The following is a 24515-nucleotide window of genomic DNA, read 5'->3' on the forward strand; positions in this document are numbered from 1 at the left end:
CCCATGATGCCAACAAAATATCGAACTGTATTTTAGCAGTTAAGATAGAGAAATAAATATAAGTAAAATAAAGAACAAGTTCACTTTTCCTGGTGTCCATTGAAAGATGGGGCCCTGGGCAATTGCCCACTTTGCACATGCCTTAAAACATCTGTGCTTCTGTTGGAGGCTGGTTATTAGTAGAGGTAAGTATGCACCTACTACTAGCAATAACGCCCCCAGACAGTGTTAGGCTCAGTCAAGGTCTCGAAACATTAGCATCTGGCTCAACCCCTGGTTACTTGGCAATGAGCAGGCAGGCTTAACTTAGGAAACAGGTATATAAATCATTTAATTACACCAATACAGTAAATAAGTAAGACACGACACATAATACAAATCAGACACCAATTTACAAAAAAAAGAAATATCTTTCTTTAAAATGATACCAAAACAATATAGGGAACCCGAGATATGAATTTTTAAAGATTAAAAGTAAAACTAGTGCTTAGAAGCAAATAGCGTTCAAAGGGAAGGTTGCACTGGACCAGGACACAAGCAAGAGCTCCAGCCATCTGCAGTGTAACACTTTTACACTGACTTTCAGAAGTATTTCTTGATGCAGGGAGGTGGTCCACAACCCCAATCCAAGGTTCCAGAATTTATGAGTTGCTCCTTGGGACTACAATTCCCACAATGCACCTGGACAAATCCTTGCAAGTCCACTGGGCGCACTCCAGGCTGGGGCTTTCGTGGGAGCTGGTGCAGGGAAGCTCTTTTGACCTGTTGGTTTCAGGGAGTCCACTCTTGAGTCCTTTTAAAATCAGGGCAAAGTCCTTGGGGCTGTTGTTCCAGTGTACAACAGGAGCAATACTTCAGTATGCAGTCCTCTGGGTTGCAGACCAGGGTTCCAGCAGGGCAGTCCTTCTTCTTGTGGTTTCAGGCAGCAGATCTGAATGCCAATGCAGATCAGTCCCTTTTTTCAATTATCCTGGGGGGGACAGTCAGTGGGCATACTTGTTCAATGAGCAGCAGGGTGCCTCCCAGAAGCATGACGACTTCCTCCAAAGGGTGGCCTTTTCTTGTCCCATAAAGCATACCAACCCACTTGTGTAGCTCATTTCCATTAACTCCCCTCTGGATATCTGCAAATTGCTTTCCTAAGCCCACTATCCATCTGTGGGTATTCAGGGTGAAAGGGCAGGCGTGGCTGCATTCCTTTATAACATAGTTCCTTTTAAAGCCCAGTTTGATTTAGCCAGCCCTCTTCCTTGCCTGGGCTCAGCATCTGCCAACCTCCCCCATCAGATAGCCTCTGCTCAGTGCAGGCCACTTTTCACCTCATCAAAGCAGCCTGGTGAATCCTGTTAGGGCTGACCAATCAGGAGAGACCACTAGCAGGCAGGAATTTGGCTAACAGAAAAAGGCTTAGAACTTCTTTTCTGTACTAGTTATGATAAATTCAACAATGACAAGTTCTTGGATTTATCCTTGCCATTCATTTGAGTCTTTTACCAACATATATAGCCCCTACCTAGCAATACTTATGGAAAATATTACCATGTTAGCCTAGGGAACTGAGGGCCAGATGTAGCAGAATTTTGCGAGTCGCAAATGGCCCGAATCGCAATTTGCGACCCCGCAAAATCGGAAATGGGATGCAAAAACCCCATTTCCGAATCGCAAATTGCGCCGCGAGCCATTACCGACTCGCAAAAATTGCGACCCCATTGTGCGACCCGCAAATAGGAAGTCGCAATTTGCGAGTCGCAAACCATATGAAAAAGCCACTCGCAAATTGCGACTATTCGCAAAAAGCCCATTTTGCACACCCAATTTACCACTAAGTCAGAGCAGGTGGTAACTAGAACCAAAGTATAAAAGGAGACCCAGAAGTCACCTGGGTTACTCAAGATGGCGGAGATATATGTGATAGCAAGGAGGAGGAGAGCCCAAGCCGCACAGCAGATGAGGAGGAGGAGCCAGAGACAGGAGAGGATATACAGAACCAGGCAGACACTTTTCCAACAAACTGAGGAGGAGATATATCATAAATACAGACTCAGCAGTGCAGCAATATTAGAATTAATAGATCTACTCAATCCGCAGCTTCAACGCCAGACTGTGTGCGGCAGCACCATCCCCACACATGTGCAAGTGCTATGCTCACTGCACCTCTTGGCCTCGGGTAGCTATCAGGGGGTCATTGCTGTGGCAGGTGAGGTATCTCAAAGTGCACTCTCACGGTTCTTCAGATCATTCCTAGATGCCATACTCACACACATGTCCAGATACATATACCTACCCAGGAATGAGGCAGAAATCAACAGAACCAAGTTGGAATTCTACAGGATTGCCAACTTCCCGCATGTAATAGGGTGTGTAGACGGGACATATATACAAATATGCCCTCCTGCAAATCTGGAATATCTGTTCCGCAACCGGATGTATACCCACTCACTGAACATACAGGTGGTATGTGATGCCCATTATGTTATCACTGACATGGTAGCCAAATTTCCAGGGAGTACACATGACTCTTACATTTTCAGGCACAGTGGGATACACCGACGCCTAGAACGGGAGTTTGGAGACGGATATCTTTTAGGTATAGCTGAAGACACCTTGCAGACATATACACAGGTCAATGTGGAACCCATCCATGCCCTGCTAACATTGTTCATTTTTGCCAAACAGGTGACAGGGCATATGCACTACGACCATGGATACTAACCCCGTACTTAACACCCAGCAATGAGACAGAGAGGAGATACAACAGAGCACATAGGAGGACCCTAAATGTTATATAGAGGACCTTTGGACTGTTGAAGGCAAGATTCAGATGCCTCACAGAAGTGGAGGTGCCCTCCAGTATGCTCCAATAACAGCATTCAAGATTGTTGGCGCATGCGCTATACTGCACAACATTGCCACCAGACGTGGGCTACATCTCACCCCTGAAGACCCAGATTCGGAGGATGACGAGCAAGAGCTACCACATCGCCATCATGGGGATAGAAGCATTGCAAATCAAGGCAGACAGAGATGGGACCACATTGCAAACCAATACTTTGTAAGGTATGTGCTGCCTGCCACCACACACACGAATGTCACACACAAAGAGCCCAGGTGTGAAGTTGAACAAACAAGAACTTTAATTAAGTGAACCAAAAAAATATAGAATTGAACTATTGGTCAGAGGCTATAAATCTCCACCTGCTATGAGGACACATTAACCTCATGTGCCTCAATTGTTTGTAGGTGCGTAGCTCAAATCCTACGCCTGGAACGCCCAGCATGGCTAGTGCCTGGAGCGTCTGCAGATCCCTGCCGTGCACTGCCACTCCGCAAGACCCTGGTGTCTGTGACAGATGCACTACTAATAGTAGAGCCCTCCTCACTATCTTGCGGCGTGTCTGCTGCACCCCTAGCCACCTGTCTTGCCTCCATCATGTCCACAGCGTGGCTTATCCATCCCAGGCCGCGAGCCACATCGCTGGCAAAGTGGCCCATGTCAACCTGTAGACTGACTGTGCGGCGTGACAGCCCTGTAGTATTCACAGCCAGGCGGACGATGGAGGCAGCCATGTGGTCTAAACAGTGGATTAGTTGGCATTCACGGCGCCTTGCACTCTCTCTCTCCGTAACAAGTTCAGTCACTAGTTGCCTGATGGAGAGTGCCAGGTCACCTACATTACTGTTAAGGTTTTGAAGGTCTTTGTGGACCTGTGCCAGCCCTGTTGTCTGATTCCTCTCCATCCGCCGCATGGCCCCTGATATCAGTCTCATTTGCCTTGTCTGCAGGCGCTGACCTTCGATGAGTGCTGCCTCGGCGACGGACATGGAGGAGTCCCCTACATCTCCCTGGGACACTGCAGGGACATGCACATGTCGTCTGCGACACGGAGGGGCATCAGGGTACTGTTGGCTGTGGCTGGGACCAGGTGCTGGGTCAATCTCCACTATTGCCACTGGTGCATCTGGAGGGGACTGTGGTCGGGTGGTGCAGGGCCCTGTGGTGGCTGCTCCTGGGTCCTGTGCTGCCTGTTGGCTGACCTCTGCACCCTGGACGGTGTGGCTGGTGGTGGTGTCTTGTTGGAGACCTGTGGGACATAGGGAACACACTGTCAGTATCTACCATCTGTTGTATGCTTCCTAATAAAATGTTGCCTATCAGCTGCCTACTGGACTACATTGCCCATAATGCACCGTTCTGGTGGTTGCTACTCTGAAATGGAGCTATTTTGGTTGTGCATGCTGCTGTGTACTAGGTGGGTGGGGGTATGGCAGATATGGGTGTACAGGCATGTTTCATGGTACTCACTGGTTGATGGTCCTGGCGCTGACGTGTCCAGCTCTCCTATTCCAGACACTGCCTCTGGCTCCAGGGTCTCTTGCACTCTTTCCTCCATGGGTGTGGGTGGTGGGACGGTAGATGGGCCTCCTCCAGTGCCCCTCATCTCCCGGAGGCGCTCTGCCACCCTCTCCTTGGTCCTGGAGCGCAGGTCATATCATCTTTTTTTAAGTTCATCTATGCTCCTGTGGCTCACCCCAATTGCATTCACCTTCTCCTGGATTTCCGTCAAAATCCTCCTTTTATCCAACTCAGGCACACTGAGGGCTGCTCTTCCAAAAAGTTGATCATGGTGCTGGCAGCATTCATCCATCAGCACCTCCAGTTCCTTTTCAGAAAATGTGATCTTCCTCTTTCTGCCCGATTCCTCCATTGTTGCTGCTGTTCCTCCTGTTGGCTGTTCAGCAGTTGGAAATGGGTGTGGTCCCCCCTCCTCCCAGGTGTATTTGTAAACTTCCTGGCTGTGATGTCATCATCAAGAGCCAGGAAGTGTTTTCCAGAGTGTTCTGCTGCACCTGCATGCAATTTGCGGCACAGTCGCAATTTGCGTGTTCGTTTTTAGCGAGGTCGCAAAAAGCGACCTCGCAAACAGCGGTCTCGCAATCTGTGGTGCGACTTCATTTGCGAGTAGCAAAATGAAGTCGCTTCTTCTTGTTGGATACCTGTTTGCGAGTCGGAAAGACTCGCAATTTCCGACTCGCAATTTTTTCCCTACCTACATCTGGCCCTGAGTATCTACAATGATGAAAAATAGAAGATGTCATTTTTCCCTTATCCGGGCATATAAAACATATTTTATATTGTCCTGCTTATCCTTACATGGCAGCCCACCAATGGGGCATCTAGGGGAGTTGTTGAGCTGTTGGAGAGTGACTTATATGTAAGAATATGGAAGTTTAACACTTGGGAAGTACCTTAAATCATAAAGTCAAATTTGCACACATTTTACTTTTTAAAGAAAATCAGCAAGGCGAGATTGACTTTAAAAATTACAGTAGGCAACACAGCAGTGCACACTCCAGTGCCGGAAATCTACTGGGCCTTTAAATGTACCTGCCCTATTAGATACTAGGTAGTTTAAATCCCCCTTGCCCCATTATCTACTAGGGACTTATAGGGTCTGTCATTGCCAATTGTAATTATGACACTTTACCATATACCTTTTATTCAGAGCACTGGCCCTGGGCCTATTTAGACGAGCCCAGGGCACGGTCAGGATCAGTTACCACCAATATCAGTCAGAAACATTGGGGTGAACATGCAGAAAGGATGACTTTCTCACAGCTTCCAAAACTCTCCAAAATACAAGTTCTATTTAGCCAGTGCCTGTAACCCGCATGATGCATGAGCTCACAGACTGCACAACCAAAAGTTGCCCAATACTTCTTTCACAAGAATAACAGAGGTGGCCGTCTTATTCATTGCTGTGGCACATTGGAGGAAGCTAGCCTGTAAAAAGAGACAAGAAGAACTGAGCAGGGAGAAAATTAACCACAAGTAAACACATTAAGGACCAGTAAAAGGGGGGTTTAATGAAAAGCCTTACAGATTGGCAGGCTCAAAGGTGGACTAAGCAAAACATTCAAGCCAAGTACAGGTCATCATGCCACTTCACAGTAAAGCAGCGATTAATCTAAACCTTTCAGCTACCAAACATCAAGGACTCATTCACCTTCCAGATATCCTTTGTTTGAGTTGCAGTGCCCTCAGACTTGAACCTTGACCTTCTGTCAGCACAATACCCCTTGAAATCAAATTGCCACTAAACTTTGAATACAGAGAAGGCACTAACTCAGGCCTGTGGTTAAAGCCCAACCTCACCTCACAAAAGAAGATCCAACACTGACTTAATAGCAAGAAAAGCAGAACGATTATGTGCACTTGAATACTAACCCTTAAAAACCCTAGCAACTTGGGAGAGTGTGGCCGAGTGGCTCCCCCGGAGGCGGGGGACAGCGGTTGGCCAAATTGCAGAACTCTGACTTAAATGGAGGGGTCCACCACTCCACGACTACTGTAGACACTCTGTACCTACTGTTTGGGCGACAGATGCTTCTGGGGTGGAAGTGTGGGGGGGGGTATTTGGGGGGAGTTCAGGGATTGTTTAACTGTTTTTTGCTATGGTTGATTCAGTGTTTTTATTTTCAGGATGGGCTTGACAGGTCACAATGGAAATGTCAGGTGGGTACACGGGGCACACGGTCTTTGATCTCTTGCTTATGTCCAAATCAGCTAAACGGGTATGATCCTGGAACGTAAATGTGCTCCTGGATAAAATCAAACAGTGAGCGGTGTTTAGCACCCACCGTCGCTTTGCTCCGTCTGTGGTCCTGTTGCAGGAGACCCATCTACTTGATACTCTATGCCCCATGTTGCTGAGGGGAGGGTACGATAGGGTCTATCATGCGGCCTTTTCCACAGGCTCAAGAGGGATGGCCATTTTACTGCACCGTTCTTTACCCATGGTGGTAACTACCTCTCACTCGGATCCGCAGGGCCAGTATGTGGTGATCTCCGGGCTGGTGGGAGGGCACCCCATTAATATCCTTAGTGTTTATGCCCCTCCAGGGGTGCTGCAGAGTTTTCTGATGGCTCTTAGGAGTGTGGTGGCGGGGCTTCCCCCGGGGCGGACTGTCTTTGGAGGAGACTTCAATTCTGTACTGAACCCAGAGTTGGACGTCATGGGGCATCTGTCCTCAGTTCGAGCTGCCAGGGTGTCAGGGCTGCTTATTTGGGTGGAGGGCCTTGGGCTCTGTGATATCCGGCGGTTATGGCATCCCCGGTTGCGGCGGTACACCCACACATCAGCAGCACACCATACTCAAGCCAGGATGGATTTCTTTCTTGTTCTGGCCCTCGATGTACCCTGAGTCACGGGGGTGGAATTGCTCCCACACGGGGTCTCGGATCATGCGCTGCTCTTGCTTTGGTTGGACGATGCTGATGAGGGTAATGCCCGGTGTGGCGTCTCAACTCCTGGTATCTTCAAAATAGCAAATATGCTTAGGCCATAGGAGACTGCCTGTCAGAATATTTCTCTATTAACCTTGGCTCGGTGTCATCATTGGGTACTCTTGGGCTGCCTGTAAGGCCACCGTTAGGGGGCACGCCAAGCACCTTCTTCGTGTGCGGGAATGGGCGCGCAGTCAGGCGGTGTCAGTGTTGGAGGCCCGAGCAGTGCGTTTGGAGGGCCGACTTGCTGGGGCCAAAAGCGAAGCAATCACGAGGCAGCTTATCCTGACTCGGCAAGAGATCAGACACGTTACTCTTGAGACGGCGAAGCACGTGTGGCGGGATTCTGTTGCCCGGGTTTATGGGTGGGGAGACAAAAATGGCAAGCTTCTACACTGGTTAGCGACTGGGAGTGTTCCAGAAGTCATTGACGAGTTGGGAGCGGTCTCACGATCACCTAGCGAGATTGCGCAGAGCTTTGCCGCCTATTATGCAAAATTGTATGAGGAGCGCCCCAGACCCTTGGCGGAAAGGAATGACCTCCTTTTATATGAGGTATCCTTCCCAAAGATTTTGGTGGTGGACAGGCAGGAGTTGGATGAGCCTGTAGGTCTTGAGGAAATCGGAGCGGCCATATCTGAGCTAGCGGCGGGTGAGACTCCAGGCCCCGACGGGTTCTTGGCTGAGCTCTATAGCAAGTTCTGGGATGTGCTTGCCCCTCATTTACTAGCCATGTTTGAGGAGGCAGAGAAGACCGGGGGATTCCTGCCGAGACTCGATCAGGCAACATTTGTAGTAATTCCCTTCGCGGAGCTGTGCAGAGTATCATCCCATCTCACTCCTTAACATAGAGGTTAAGATTTTTCCACGATTCTGGCTGCCAGGCTGAGAAAAGTGTTGACCTCGAAAATACATCCAGACCAGTGTGGCTTTAGGCCGAACAGGAGTACTAGGCATTGTATCAGACAACTGCATGTAGCTCTGGCTAACCGGGCTGTATTGGCCCCTCCACTGGCACTCCTTGTGGATTTCGAGAAGGCGTGTGATACGGTGGATTGGTCCTATCTCCGTAGGGTGCTGGAAAGGGCCGGGTTTGGGCCGCGGTTTCAGGCACTGGTGAAACTCCTCTACTCTAAACCCACAGCCCGAGTGCAGGTGAATGGTGTGGTGTCTGATACATTCCCCATCCGGAGGGGGACTCGTCAGGGCTGCCCTCTCTCCCCGCTTTTTTTCGTGCTGGTGATGGAGTTGCTGGTGAGGCTGATAAGGGAGGATCCTTTGATCGTTGGGTGGGCCTGGCCCACCGGGCAAGAGGACCCCATAGCGTTATATGCAGATGACGTGCTGGTGTTCTTGGCAAATTCAGCTAACAGCAGGCCTTGGGTGTTTCAGCTCTTAGGCCTGTTCGCAGAGGCGTCAGGTGTGGTAGGAAACCCCAGTAAGTCTCTCCTAGTCCCACTGAGTCTGACAAGGGACAGCTATGATTGGCAGCATGATATCCCCCTTCTCCGTAATAGTTTCCGGTACCTTGGGATACACGTAGCGCTCTTGCCTGAGTTAGCTTGGTCCCTTAATGTGGCACCCTTGACTCAGAGAGTTAAGGAGGACCTCCAGCGCTGGCGGTTGCTACCCCTAAATATTCTGGGTCGAATTGCATTGTATAAAATGATGGTGCTTCCTCAGCTCCTCTATATGCTTCAAAACTTTCTGCACCATATTCCTAAGAAGTGGTTTAATGAGATGGAGGAGGTGGCGCGTTGGTTCCTCTGGAACAGTTCATGCCCCCGACTGGCACTCCGTACCTGTCAGGGAGATGTCTACGAAGGGGGATTAGGGATGTCCAACCTATACCTTTATCACTTAGCTATGCACCTGTTGGTCATTCACGGCTGGTTGGGGGGGGGCTGGTCAGACCCTGCATACCAGTTAGAACTCTTGACGATGGGCCTCCCTGGCTTGTTGGGGATGTTGTATGGTGATCCACTGCCCCATAACGTTCCGTAATGACTCGGTGGTGTTGGGTCGCACTGTGGATGACGGGGTGGTGGTGCAGCCTCACCCAACAGACACCGCTGTGGCAGGGACTGTGGCTGGGGGAGATCTCAGCACTTCAGGGGTTCCACAAAGGGGACCTCATAGGTATCTCCCAGCTGGGTGATGTTTGGACTGGCTCCCACATGAGATCGTTTCAGGAGCTTCAGGAGCAATTTGAGCTTAATAAATCCCAATTTCACTAACATCTGCAGCTCAGGCATGCATTACAGACGCATATTCAGGTGGGGACAGATCTCCCAGAATTCAGCCCCATAGAGGCCAAAGTTATGATGGGCGCTCTGGGGAAGGGAGGGGTGTTGAGCACCTATCGCTCGTTGGTCACTAACACAACACAAACGCTTGACAAGCTCCGGGAGCGATGGGAGCAGTGGGTGGGCCCAATTGATGATGGAGAGTGAAGAGAGGCATTGATAGCCCCGCGATCCCTTACCATGACCTCCCAGCTCCGAGTGCTGCAGACATACTTTCTACATGCGGCATACCTCACACCTAACAAGTTGCATAAATTGGGCCTATGGCCCCAGGTGGATTGTCCCCGTTGTGCAGGCCCCAGTGCAGACTTCTTTCACATGGTGTGGTCCTTTCCTCAGATAGCCAGTTACTGGAGAGCAGTGCTCAGAGAAATCTCAGGAGTTATACAAGTGGAGGTCGAGGTTGCTCTGTTGCCAGTTCTCCTGGGGGTACTTGATGGGGCGGGACCCAGCAGAGTACTCAGGACATTCGTGGTGGTGGCCTGCTTGGTGGCCAAGAGAGACATTGCAGCGAACTGGATGGCGAAGAACGCCCCTGCGATTGCTAAGTGGCGTCTTGGGGTGGATTGGTGTGCTCAGCAGGAGAAACTGGTCTATTAAGCATGGGACGTCCACTTAAATATACAAAGGTGTGGGGAAGCTGGGACGGGGCAAGGAATCTAGTTTTATCATGGGGGGGGATGTGTAGCCCAGCGCGTGGGGTGGTGGTTCCAATGTGTGCTTCAGCCTGTTCTGCCTTGGACCTACTTGATGTGTTATTGTAACTGTGCCAACTGTACCAGTGACCTGTTGGGTTTTGTTTGAGCTGTTCCTAGCAAACACAGCCCTCTCTTTATGTTGACCAATAATTGATTCTGCTGGAAGCATGTCAAACATCCAAGCCCCTGTTGTAAGCACAATAGAAAAGAGAGGGTACTATATAGGCATGTGAAGCAACATGATTTTTGCAATCCCCTGCAATGTTGCCCTGCGTGTGACGTGGTCAATTACAGTTATTATGTGACTGGAAACTTAATCCCCACTGTTGATTTCATCATCTGCCAGCAAGCAAGCTCAGTTGGTCTCAAATAATTTTTCATATAATTTCGATGTAACTCATGTTATGGAGAAAGGCCTGTGTTTAATTACAGTGCAAGATTATGAAATCATGTTCCTATGTTCTTTGACCAAACATTGAGCTCAAAGCTGCCAAAAGGCACAGAAACTTGTGTGCAGAAACCCCTCAAAGCTGAATAATCGACTTAGAGATTAGCATAATAACACTCATGATTATTAGTTCATGCAAAAACAGCGAATTCAGGGTTACATTTTTCCTTTACTACTCTAATGTTGTTTCCCTTTCCCTCTCTTTTCTTCCACTCTACAAATATACTCAATTGCTGCACTGTTCATTTTTAATCAAATAATCTTACATTGCTTCCTGTTATTAAGTTTTTCTCTTACGGACTCCCTCTTTCCCCATTCTCTCGCCTATGGTGATAACATAACTAAGGGCATAATTTAGAGTTTGACAGATGGAATTACTCCATCACATATGTGATGGTTATCCCGTCCACCATATTACGATCCCGTTATATCCTATGGGAATCGTAATACGACAGCTGGGATATCTATCACGTTTGTGATGAAGTAATTTGTCTGTCAAACTCTAAATCAGGCACTAACTCTTCCCCCTTTATCTTCCTAGAACCACTTCAAGTTGAAAGGCATAGCTGGCACGCACAGCATTGTTGCATCATTTGTAAGACTGATTAGCAAGGCACTATTTGTTCTATAGTGGGCATTGCAAGATAATTACACTAAAGGCCTGTAGATCATAGATTTTCTGCCCCCCCCAGAAATATAGGGTCATGTCTACAGTTCCTGCAGCCCGCCCACAACTCTTTTTTTCTTCATTGGTCGGTCCGCTGCAATCCTGGGGCCACCACAAGCAGAGAAACATATTCAAAACCAGGCCAGCATGGCATTATGGGGCACCTTCCACCGGGAGGCAGTCAATACTGAAACATTGGTTTTAACTGCATCCTTTTGAAGTCTTGCAGCTTCGCTCTATGCAGTTTCTTTTTGTTTTCTCTTTTTTTTTATTTTTAAAGGGGGTGCCCGGTCCCACCTCCGCGCCCTTGTCCTTTATCTCACTGGGGCACGTGGGGAGATCACTCTTACAGCCCGGCTGGCTCCCTGTGCAATCAGCTGTTTTTTAACAGGAGCTGGCAGTTTTCTTCTCCCTTGTGCACAATTTCTTTATGGGGTGGAACATTCTAGAAGCCAGGCACCCCTGGTCAATCCTAGGGTGCCACATCACCCCTTCACCTCTGTCCCAACCATCCTGCACTGCATGATTAGACAATTCAACATGGCACCATCAAGTGGTTGCTGTTCACATCTCTGGGGGGCTCAGCAGCTCCACCCCTAGCTGAAATAACTGCAAGGGACTTTCCCACCAAACCATCAAATGGAATCTCCCTCCTATATTGGCTCCAGAGGTCTGGGCTTCCTTCTTTGTTCAATGGCCCTGGTGTGTCCCAACTCTGGTACAGTGTGACAGCTAATTAACAGATGCAGATTTTCTTCCCCACCTTTTTCTCCTCTGGAGTTGAGTGAAACAATGTTAATTACTCCCTGTGTGTAGGGAGGCCTTTGTTCCCTCTGCTAGGGATCAGAATAATTAACTTGGCCCAGAAGGGAGCCACAAGGCCTGGAATCTAACCCTGAGCTGAGCTAGAGAAGTATGGAAATGCTGGTCGACCCATACGCTGTACATGCAGGATATTGGGACCTGTGGATTCAAACTAGGTGCATGTTTCACACCAGTTTAATACATTGTGGGACTTTCTAGGCTTAAGGGAAGTGAAATTGCACTTTATGGCAGATTTCCCCTTATGTGTACAATACAGTGACCCTGCAGATAAACCAGCAAACCCTACTAACCTTACCTGTGAGTGCCCACTAATATTATAATGCCTCTCCCAGTCAACAACTAACTTTGCAGGGTCCCCTCTGCTCCTGGCTACCTGTCTGCAGTTACCGGGCTGCACCCAACAGTAGTCTCACATACGCAGCCTGCACATGGGTTCATGTGTAACCATCCATTTGCCTCTTACTCAAGTTGCTTCCCAGTTGCCTTATCTTAAAAGGCATACACTGGCTGTCAACACGTGCAGTACATTTACCACGTGATTACAATGGGTGAGACACAATAGTGAGACTCATATACAGGAAAAAGCTGAAAACTGGGAGTTGAAAAGGAAAAAAAGCCTGGGGTACTAATTCAGTGGAGCCCACTTGCAACACCTCCAATTTAAAAAGTTGTATACACTTTTGTTTCCCACTTTTGTCTTTGCATAGTTGCAATGGTATGGTGGACCTTAAAGAGTTCTAAGTCAGTGAATGAAGTGTTGTATTAAGCATAGGCAAACATTCACAAAACATTTTCCTCTATAGTACACGTAGTCCGATTTAGCATGCAGTTTGAATCCCAATCAGTAAATTTCCTCTCAGCTCAAGCCTGTGACTTTCAGTGACTAACGACCATTTCAAGTAAAACTGAGGCGATTACATGTGCATTCAGTACGCTCTCGTTCACCTGGATAGAGGGCACACTTCCATAAGCAATGTGATATTAGCTCTCAATCGCAGGGCAAGCTACGGTCGAGGGAGAGGTGATGTCAACTTTAAGTATATGCATGATTATGTCTGTTAGCAGTAAAGACTTTGAAACTCTTAAAAACACAAACATATAAAAACTTATTTTGAATACATCACATTAAAAGTCCAAACAAAAAGGAAAAGAGTTGGCATATGATGTGAAAAATGTTCCTTTATTTAATTATTAAATACATGAATTCAGAAGTTTTTTCCTTTTACTTTCATTAGCACGCAGATATTTGTGACGATTTAATGTTATAACAATTTGCCATGTTATTACTCAGATGAAGTTCTACATTGCTGAAAAACGAATAAAATGTGCTTTATTATAAACTCAGTCGAGACGGGCTTCAATTTGAATGTAAACTATATTTTGTTAAACAAACATATGTGAATGTTTTGTAAAGACTTAAATCAAACAGATGAAAAATATACCTGAAACTATTTTCCTGTCGTTTACTCCAATGGATGCATACCAGCAGAATTCTGTTTAAGACATTCTAATTGTGCTTCTACCACACCTAACACTTTTTACAGTGTTTTTCAAATGCAGGTTTACTCAGTGTGTAATTGTTTGCTTTGTGCTTGTTTTATCCGACTGCATTTGCCATTGTGGGCATATTTTAACATAGGCGTGCTATATGTGCTTCTCGTCTATGCAAGATGATTAATTCACACCTAAACAGGAGTCAATTAACACCGGTATGTTTAATGAGAATAGTACATTTCTTTCCCTTATGTCCTACATAGTAATTTCATAAACCCCTTTTTCTAAAATATAGTCTTTGCTCTATCAGTCGTTATTTTTGTTAGGCACTAAACAATAATTTTGAAAAACCTAAGTTAAATGTCTGGAAGAAACTGATTAGGTAGTGGGACTTAAAAAAATGTGAGATAGCTTTGAATCCATTAAGGAGGGTGTCAGCAGATACAATGCTCACTCTAGGTTTGTTTTGTGACCATAGAAAATGCTATCCTATTGTGTTGGAACCACAGTTGAAGACAGAGCATTGCAATGGTGTCTCAGGCAAGTTAGTAGATTATCGTCAAGGTTTTGCACGCACAGCTGTCTCGAAAACAGTTCACACTCGCTACTGAGAGACTCAATACAGGTCATTATAATACAGAGTAATTCCAATACACAGTGACTTTAAGCAATTCAACCTTGCGCAGGTTTTTGTTTAAAAACATACAGCCTGGTTTAGAATTTGGCCGAGAGGGTTACTCTGTCACAAACATGACGGATATCCCGCCTGCCTTATTATGATTCCATTATATCCTACGGAAATCGTAATACGGCGAACCGGATGTTGGCGATGGAGTAACCCGTCCGCCAAACTCTAAATCAGGCCCATGGTAATAACCTTGTTCTGTAGTGGGAGGCACCAGTTGTCTTTATTCCATTCAACAACACATTAAGATTTATAAGTTAAACATGCAACAGACAGATGGCCCTCTAACACCATACAATTTGACCAAAAATGCCAGTATCAACTCCGTTCAATCATCATTTCTAACCTGGCTCAAATGGCTCTCAGAGATCAGCATGCATTATTTTCAAGGCCCTGAATATATTCACAATGAAGTACCTGAAAAATAGGCTTAAATTATTGGTTGGAGGTCGAAAGTGATGTAAATCCATATTCTCCACCTGGAAACACCAAACACCCCTCCTGTTACACTAAATACTGCATGTTGTCTCAATCATTCTCAGTGGTGGTGGTAATTTTACAAGGGACCTAAGGTCAGCCAATGAGTGAAGGCAGCAGTCCTAAGCCTCAGAAGTCCCAGGAGGGTTGGAACTGCTGCCTTCCTTCATTGGCTGACTTAAGGTCAAGCAATGAGGGAAGGCAGCAGTCCCTCACTCATCACAGAGTGAGATGGGGTCAGTGAGACTGCTGACCTCACCCCACTCTGTGATCAGGTGTCACTGATTGACACTTGGCCCTGGCCACTTCAGGGCTTAAGACTGAAGCGCCCAGGTCCGGGGCAATCAGTGACGTTCCCCCTCGTCATGAGGGGGAGGGCCTTGAGGCACCTTTGCCAGGATGAAGAGGTCATGCCCACAGGGTTGACACTTCTTCAGCCCAGCAAAGTTCAGCTCAGGCAGACAGGAGTCTACGTATTTAGCGCATGTCCAGCTCCTGGCTGCCTGACCTGAACCAGAAGAGTATCTGTCAGGCTGACTTTTGCTCAGCCTGACAGACACTCTTCATGTCAGGAAAAAGGTCACAGTCCCCTAAGCCCGTACGGATGGGCTGCTGCTGATCATTCTCAGGATCTGCACCTACAGTATAGAACAACATTTCCAGAGACATCAGACAATAAGACAGAAGAACCATCTGCCCTGAGTTACCCCAACAGGAATTGATTATCAGCTACAAGGGGTACTTGGTACCTGTGGCACATGCACATTTGTAAAGTGCACTATCACTCGTAAGGATTTTCTGGCAGCGAGCAGGTGTGTGTGCCTCGCCATCCCCTCTTCTCAGTGATATGGACACTCTTGCCTCTATTTCCCTAACAGTCTTCTCATTCTTCCTCCTTCCTAAGCCTAAGCTCTGAGTCATGGTCACTCAACCTTCTCAGCATGCCCCCAAACCATTTTCTCCTTCCTCGACAACCTGCGTGGTTTCCTAACAAACAATGGCCACATTGTGTACTTAGCACCCAATAGGCTTTCATCAAAATCATACTCCCGACCTTCTCTCAGCTAGTATTGCTCAAATCCTACTCCCACCCTCAAGATGGCCAACCCAACGCACACAGCCACAAGGAGCTCTTCAACGTCATGAAGGAACTCTCCAACCCCAGCTCCAGCTCCAGCTCCACTGCCAGCCCCAACGCCATCCCAAGACCTCTGCGACTCCCTGGCCTCCTACTTCCACCGCAAGATTGCAGACATCCACGACAACTTCAGCACCCAGAACCCCCTGGCAACCCCCAACACCACAGATTCACCTCTGACCAACCTCTTGCTCTCCTGGACCCCCGTCAACGACAACAACACCATCGAAATCATGACACCATCCAATCCAGCTCTCCATCTGAACCCTGCCCTCACCACATCCTCAACAAAGCAAGCTCTGTCATCGCACCCCAACTTCGGAAGATCATCAACAGCTCCTTTGAGCCCACCACCTTCCCAGAGAGCTGGAAACATGCTGAGATCAACGCCCTTCTCAAAACATCCAAGGCGGACCCAAAGGACCTCAATAACTTCCAGCCTCTCTCCCTGCTCCCCTTCCCGGCAAAGCTCATTGAGAAGACTGACAACAGACAACTAACCCGCTTCCTCAAGGAGAACCGCACCCTGGACCCCTCCCAATCCGGATGCAGCAGCTACCACAGCACCGAAACTGCCCTCATCGCTGCCACCGATGACATCAGAACCATACTGGACAGCGGTGATACCACAGCCCTCATCCTCCTGGACCTCTTGGCCGTGTTCGCCGCCGTCTGCCACCACACCCTACACTCACGCCTCAGCAATGCTGCAATCCGCAACACAGCCCTTGTCTGGGTCAGCTCCTTTCTCACCGGCAGAACCCGGAGAGTCCGCCTCCCCCCATTCCGCCCAGAGGCCACCAAAATCATCTGCGGCATAAACCAGGGTTCGTCCCTCAGCCCGAACCTCTTCAACATCTACATGGCCCCGCTCGCTAACATCGGCCGATCCCATAACCTCAACATCATCTCATACGCCAACGACGCCCAGCTGATCCTCTCCCTCACCAAGGACTCCGCCAAGACCTACCTCCATGAAAGAATGAAGGCCATCACTGAATGGTGCTGCCTCAAACTCAATTCCGACAAGACGGAAGTCCTCATCTTCGGCTCCACCCTCTCTGCATGGGATGACTCCTGGTGGCCTGCCACTCTCTGAACCATTCCAGCTCCCACCGACCAACGCACGCAACCTAGGATTCATCTTGGACCCCTCACTATCCATGACCCAGCAAGTCAACGCCATCTCCTCCTCCTGCTGCTGCTTCAACACCCTCTGCATGCTCTGAAAGATCTACAAATGGATGCCCACCGAAACCAGAAGAACAGTCACCCAAGCCCTCATAAGCAGCAAGCTGGACTACGGCAATGCCCTCTACGCAGGAACCACGGGCAAACGCCAGAAGAGGCTGCAACGCTTCATCCTGGACATCCCCCGCCACTGCCACATCACAGACCACCTGAAAAACTGGCACTGGCTCCCAGTCAACAAGAGAATCACCTTCAAACTCTTCACCCACGCTCACAAAGCACCACACAACACCGGACCAGAATACCTCAACAGACGACTCTCCGCCTATACCCCGACCCGGCATCTCCGCTCCGCCGACCTCACCCTCGCAACTGTCCCATATGTTCGCAGAACTACAACCAGCAGTAGATCATTCTCGCACCTTGCCACCAAAACGTGGAACAATCTTCCCATCCACCTGCACCAGACCAAAGACCTCCTTACCTTCAGAAAACGTCTCAAGACCTGACTGTATGAGCAGTAGCAGCACCCCCCCCATGTTATCCCTCCCCTCCTCAGCACCTTGAGACCCTCATGGGTGAGTAGTGCGCTTTACAAATTCCTGATTGATTGATCCTTCATTACTTCATCACTGACTCCTACAAACCTCTAATGGAGCCTGTTTACTAAGTGTATTTCATTCCTCGCTGGACATTAGATAAATACTTTACTATCGATTTTGAATCACATTGCTCAATAACAATGTTGTTCCTCAATCCTTGCAAAGTGCTCTGATGTCCATCTGGACTACATTTGCTCTAAGTAAATATGAACATATGTAAATACAAAAATAAACCACATACCCTAATGCATACGAAACTAGTTTGCACTGTTCCTGGTCTGTGTGACTGAGGAGCCCCAGCAGCAGCGCCACCCACTATTCATGAAGGGTTCAATGCAAGGCATGACCAGGGTGATAAATTCGCTTGTGAAAAAGTGCCGCAGAACCGTTAATAATGCAGAAGTCGCAAGTGAATAGTGACTGATTTAACCCACGTTCTTATAAGGATCTGTGGTCGATAATAAACTCCTTCTAAACTCAACCTAGAATGTTATCAATTACCCAAAGGCATTTTACGCTGCTAACCATTTCCCACATGGTGTTACCATCATATTTTACTCCTCTCTATTTCAAGTGGAATGCAAAATATATATTTCGCTCGGAATAGTGTACCATGGTTGCAAAACTATCATTTTCTCTAAAAATGGGTTGGTAAATAATTTTAGTCGAAGCTTGAGTTACTTTCAATCATATTTTGACTAGGAAGACAAAAAAAGAAACTCAGTTGTTGAGCATTGTCAGATGCCAGGCAGAAAGCAGACAACGTGCAGATGTGCCGGGCATCTTTGAACAGGGAGAGGCAGGGGAGGTTTTCGGCATGGGCGAGCCAAGCCAGGGTGTCATTCTTCAGAGGCGCACACAGCAGGGTCGTAGCTACCATTGGTGCAGCCGGGGCAGTGCACGAGGGCCCAGAGAACCCTAATGCCTATTGATTTTCACTACTTCAACAGCAGCCAAAGGGGGCACTTTCTTGCTTGCACCGGGGCCCAGGGCATCTTTGATACGTTACTGGCGCACAGAGCTGTATGCATTAAGAATGTTAACAGCAGCGCTCCTCTCACCTGATTCTAGTGATTCAGTTTAAAGTGGTTTTAATTCTTGGTTAAAATACCGTAGGCTGAGTTTTACTATAACCCTGTATTTTACAGGTCATGTTTGAGCACCCGGAAGCTAAAGCCAGAGCTGGTCAAGGAAGTTTTTCAGATGCAAAGAAAAAGTGGTGCCTGTTCTGTTGTGCTATGGTGCGCCTATATACGGGACTTCGTGGATAATTCGGTCAGTTTTCATTGGCAGATGATAGGCAGAAAACAGGTGAAAGACAGCTACTGGCAGTTCCCCTTCTTACCAGCTGGTATACATATTTGTCAAACAAATTATTCGTCATGTGCCTAGGTCAGACTCCCACGTGGCCTAAATAAACTAACAGGCAAAGACTCTCCCTTCTCGATGTATGGACACTCCATCCAAACTACCCATGCAGTGCACTGGAACCGAACGCCCAACCAAAACTCTTTTTCATATTTACAAAAAGGCAACATGTTCATTACTCTTCTGTATCATTTGGTTGACCAGAGGTCACAGCTTCCTGGAAATAGATTTTGCTTTCCAAATCCTTTACTTATCCTAAAAATAGCTTTATCTTTTCCGCTGTCAACTTCGTCATCGTGCTCCTTCTAATTAAAAACACACACACTAGAAAGGAGCTTTAACTTTAAATATGGCACAGTGCATGCTTTAGAAGTATCAGCCACCCACTCTACAGATTTTTGTTACGAAATCAATGAGCACACAATACAGGTTCACAACAGTAAATATGGCACCGCATATTTTTGAGAACCCTTTATCAAAAGCCGGACCTTGCTCTCTGTTCTGTTTTTTTTTTTTAGCTAAAACGTTAAAAGCAGGGAATTTCGCACTCCACATTTGTTGAGAAAACTGAAATTAACAGGAGAATGACTGAAGGTCTCCGGTTGTAGCAGATATCGTTTTGCAGGGCATCAGCATTCATTCCTTGCTTATTTATTAATCTGGATTTGCCGAGATACCTAATACTTGTCCATATGCTTAATCACCGGGATATTTCGTATGATTATGTAGTGAACATTGGAAGAAACATCCTGCAAAGTATTTCAGTAGATTCCATAGTAAGTTTGACCTTTCTGTCTCCACGTCACTGCAAAAACGTCCAGCAGGTTCTAGGATCAACCAGAAAGCTCAGATGTTGATCTTGACTGATAGGAGATCTTCCTTTAAGCTCTATTCTTCTTTAGGTGGTTAAATATCAAATGGCTGATACTCAGAAGCTCTTCAATCTCCTTCCCTCCTGATGTTAGCCTGGTGAGCATATCGTCTGTGTCTTTTCTTGCCTGAACTTCAAATGAAACATAGATTGTGTTAATTTCACCTAGATAAAAGACAGTCTTTTCATCAATTAATATAAATTATCTCAAACTTTGGTTCCTTTAGTATTTCCCTTTTTGAGTAGGTTGCTTATTATCATGGCTAATTATAATTGCATTTTCTTTGGTTGTATGTATAAAGGACAGATTCTACATAATAAGTATGTTTGATTCAACTGATTGCATTTGTGTTCCTTGCTGAGATATGATCACTGTAATTAGGTGCAAAATTCAGTTGACTGTGAAATGTATTGGCACTGTTCAGGTACCAAAATGTGCTGGGGAATAAGTGTCATATGTTACAGCAGATGGCCCTACTGGATGCACATGTGATATAACTGTGACTCCTAGAAAAGTAAACAGAATAGAAGTGCACTGAAGTTGGAGCACTTTACTAGGGACTTAAAATGAATTAAATATGCCAATTGGGTATAAGTCAATTCTACCATGTTTTAAGGAGCAAGCACAGGCACTTTAGGATTGGTTAGCAGTGGAAAAGTGCACAGAGTCTTAAGGTCAACAAAAGCAGATTCAGCAAAAACTGTAGGGCAAAGGCAAAAAAGGTTTGGTGATAAATCTGCAGAAAAGGGCTTAATCCAACACAAATGCTATGTTAGTGTGCATGTTTGTTTCTTTTAGGTTTGCAGTGTTTCTTGGGGGGCAAGGAGGTAGTGTTGTAAACGGATCAAATAACATCAGAGAGTTGGAGAACATAATGGCCTCAAACTTTCAGTCTAAAATACACACATATAATTCTTACAAGTAAATATATATAATACAATTTTTACCAAGTATTGGGCACAAGAATCAAACAGGACTACCCTGAGAAGTTCAGTTAGTTCACTGAGTACTGTTTTGTCACTATATGTTTATCATTTTCAAGTGATCATAATTCCACACAAGCACCAACAGCCCAGTGTTTAGGACACTGTGTTACAAAGCCATCCTGCTGTTTTAATTTACACCAGCATAAAATGTCACGTGTAATCTCCGAGAAGCAGAGTTATCTGCAGGTCATTCAATGTGAAACGGTTTAGGTTTTGTGCACCAGTTAAGACTGTCATATACAGATAATCACTTATAAAGTCAGTGGGCCTGGTCATGGCAAGCTACAGTGGTGGAAGGTTTTTGTTGCAGATCTATACCTCAAAAAGAAATAAAAGAAAATATGGCACCAGCTAGAGGTACCCCCAACATATGGTTGCCAAAAAATGTAAAATTTAAAACAATCACTAATGTGGCTCTTTTACTAATTATGTTTTTAAGTATGCCTTTCAGTTGAGTTATACATTTTATAACTATTATTGTTTTTGATGAAAACACATAAAATCTCAACCTAACTATGCATTCATATTTCAAGCAGACACAATGTTACAATGTCACAAACACTTTATAACACCAGCTTTAGAAAGGAGAAGGAAAATAATCACCATTATCTAAAAGGGGGAACTGTGAACCAGCTTTGTCACTGAAGATAAATGAACTATTTTTTAAATAGATGTCAGCAATGTGCGCAGGCTTTGTGCAGTCACTCAAAGTGACGACAGCCACTGGATAAGTGGGCTAATAATTTGCACCAAAGGAACTACTTAGCGCTATAATGTGTAAATAAACATTTCGTATGCAACATTTCATGATTTACCCCCAGGACAGAGCTTTCGGTTAAGTAAGGGTGAAAATCACAATTTTCCCTGGACAATGGGAAGATAAATAACTAGTTTTAAATGCCAACAATGTGCACAGGCATTTTGCTTTTATTCAAAGCGAAAGCAGCGAATGGCTAAGTGGGCTGAATCATTGCATCAATCAAGGACTAACCTTTGGTTTATGCAACGGTAACAAGCACTATTTTCCCTAGACATCGTGACGTTGGCAGACTCCCAGATACTGAGGTTAGATGAGTAGTGTCAAACTATTCCAAGACGCAGAAAGGTGAAAAGTGCATTTATATTTTTCAATGGTTGACAGCAGGGACGTCGTCAACGCACCCTTGGCCCTACAGCGGGGTGGTATTCTTGATGGGCCCCTTCTGTCTGCAACTCGGAGACAAAGACTCATAATTAACATAAAAGAGAGGGAGGATGGATATATGGAAAGATGGATGGATGGGTGGATGGGAGGGAAGAAGGCTGGATGAGTGGAAGGGTGAATGGATGAGTGAAAGAGTGTATGGATGGATGATGAGAGAAGGGACAGATGGATGAGTGAGTGAAAGGATGGATAATGAGTGAAAAGGTAAATGGAAGGATAGCGTGAAAGGAGTGGATGGACAGATGAGTGGATGGACAGATGAGTGAAAGGACAGATAGATGAGTGAAAGAATGGATGGATACTCATCCAGCCATTCTTTCACTCATCCATCCTTTCGCTCAAATAGATAGAAGGGTGGCTGGATGAAAGGGTGGATGAGTGAAAGGGTGAGCAGATGGACATATAAGTGAAATGGTGGATGGATGAGCTAGTAAAAGGATGAGCAAGTAAAAGGATGGATGGATGAGTAAAAGGATAAATGGATGGATGCCTGAGTGAAATAGTGAATGGATGGATGAGTGAAAGTCAATGGATAGATGCATGGATGAATCAAAACATGGGTGAGTGAAAGGGAGGATGGATGAATGAAAGGGTGAATGTATGAGTGTAAGAGTTGATGGATGATGAGAGAAAGGATGGATGAGAGAAAGGGTAAATGAATAGATGAGTAGGTGGATGGGTGGATGAATGGAGTTAAAGGCTGGATGGATGGACCGAGTAAAAGGGTGGATAAATGGATGAGTGAAAGGAGGGATGTAGGAATGGATGAGTGGAAGAATGGGTGAGTAAAAGATGGTAGATGGATGGCTGGATACTATTGTGGACAGATGGATGAGTGAAAGTGTGTATGGATGAACGAATGACTGAAAGGATCAATGGGCAAATAAGTGAAAGGATGGATAAGTGAAAGGGTAAATGGATGGACACATGAGTAGATGGATAGATCAAAGGGTGGATAGATGAGTAAAATGTAGGGTGGATGAGTAAAAGGCAGGATGGATGGATCAGTGAACGCGTAGACGGATGAGCAAAAGGATGGATAAATGTATGGATAAAACGGGATGGATAAGAAACAGTGAAAGGATGGAGGGATGGATGGATATGTTTGATGGATAGGTTTGAAGAAAGACGGATAGGTTTGGATATGGATGGGCAGATACGTGGAATGGTGATAGACTGAATGTTGGATGAAAGAATGAATGGCAGAATGTAAAGGTGAGATTGTGGATATCTATGGGTGGATGAAAGGATGAAAGGATGAATGGATTTAAGAGACAAGCAAGCTCTTCTGGTGAGAGTTGCAATGACTTGCTTTGCTTGCTTGGTGCCATAAGAGCTTTGGTTTAAAGTGGGGGTATATTAATTTTCTGGCTACTCCCTTGGTTGACAGCGTCTAAAACACGAAACACCCAAAGCATCCCATTCTAGTATATTAATCTCTACTTCAAACCTATTTCCATTTTTATGAAAATGTTGTTTTTTCCCATTATTTTTTAAATATTTTTATTTTACAGGGTAATCCCCATAAGCGCTTTACTTCAGTTTAGTCCTAATGCCCACTAAAAGTTACACCAGGGGTGGCAAAGCATGATGTTGAAGTACATTACATTTGGGAAAAAATAGATATAGAGGCACCCAATTGCCCCCTTATTAATGGGATACCATTTATGTGGGGAAGGCAGTAGGAAAATGTCCATAGGCACCACAAACAATATGTATCATTGATCGTTCCACCATGAGCTAGCACCTGCCCCAGAAATATTACCGTTACCGTTGGGGCATGATAATTCCAGGAGTGCTGAAAAAACAGGAATTACACGTTTTAGGGGATTAACATCCAGGAATCAGACTTTCTGCTTAGATTTTCACGTTTTCCCCTAGTCCTTTATACTGAGATTTTGGCTTCTTCGCTCCGCAAAATCTCCATGTGAAAAACTGATACAGAAGTTTAGGGGCCACTCCTAATGATGGCATAAGAGTGGTGAGATCATCAGTGTTGCTCCACTCACAGCTCATCCATAAGTGACGCCGAGGAGCACTAACCTCCAGTAATTCCTATCAAATAGGGGCTACTCAACTGTCAAAACAAAACAGTGCACTCTCAAATTAAGGTGAAAATGATGGGACGGTATAGCACTACAGTATGTGTGGAAGTTTTGTGCAGGTAATGGTGTTTGTAACAGGTTCTGTCCCGAGTCTCTAATCCCTAATTTAAACATTGTTCACATAACTCATCAGATCAATCTGAGTATGTGCTAATGCGATGCTT

At 46.1% G+C, this 24515-nt stretch overlaps 1 protein-coding gene across 1 annotated transcript in view; it reads right to left on the reverse strand.

Annotated features, from left to right (window-relative positions):
- Nucleotides 1–13390: 13390 nt before the first annotated feature.
- LSMEM1 (leucine rich single-pass membrane protein 1) overlaps nucleotides 13391–24515 on the reverse strand; it is a 138348-nt gene continuing 127223 nt past the window's right edge. Inside the window, exon 4 of the mRNA XM_069228958.1 lies at nucleotides 13391–20187. Coding sequence (XP_069085059.1) covers nucleotides 20066–20187 — 122 coding nt within the window. The 3' untranslated portion in view covers nucleotides 13391–20065. The remainder of the gene's footprint in view (nucleotides 20188–24515) is intronic.

Source organism: Pleurodeles waltl, chromosome 4_1 (genome assembly GCF_031143425.1).
Source record: "Pleurodeles waltl isolate 20211129_DDA chromosome 4_1, aPleWal1.hap1.20221129, whole genome shotgun sequence".
NCBI lineage: Eukaryota > Metazoa > Chordata > Amphibia > Caudata > Salamandridae > Pleurodeles > Pleurodeles waltl.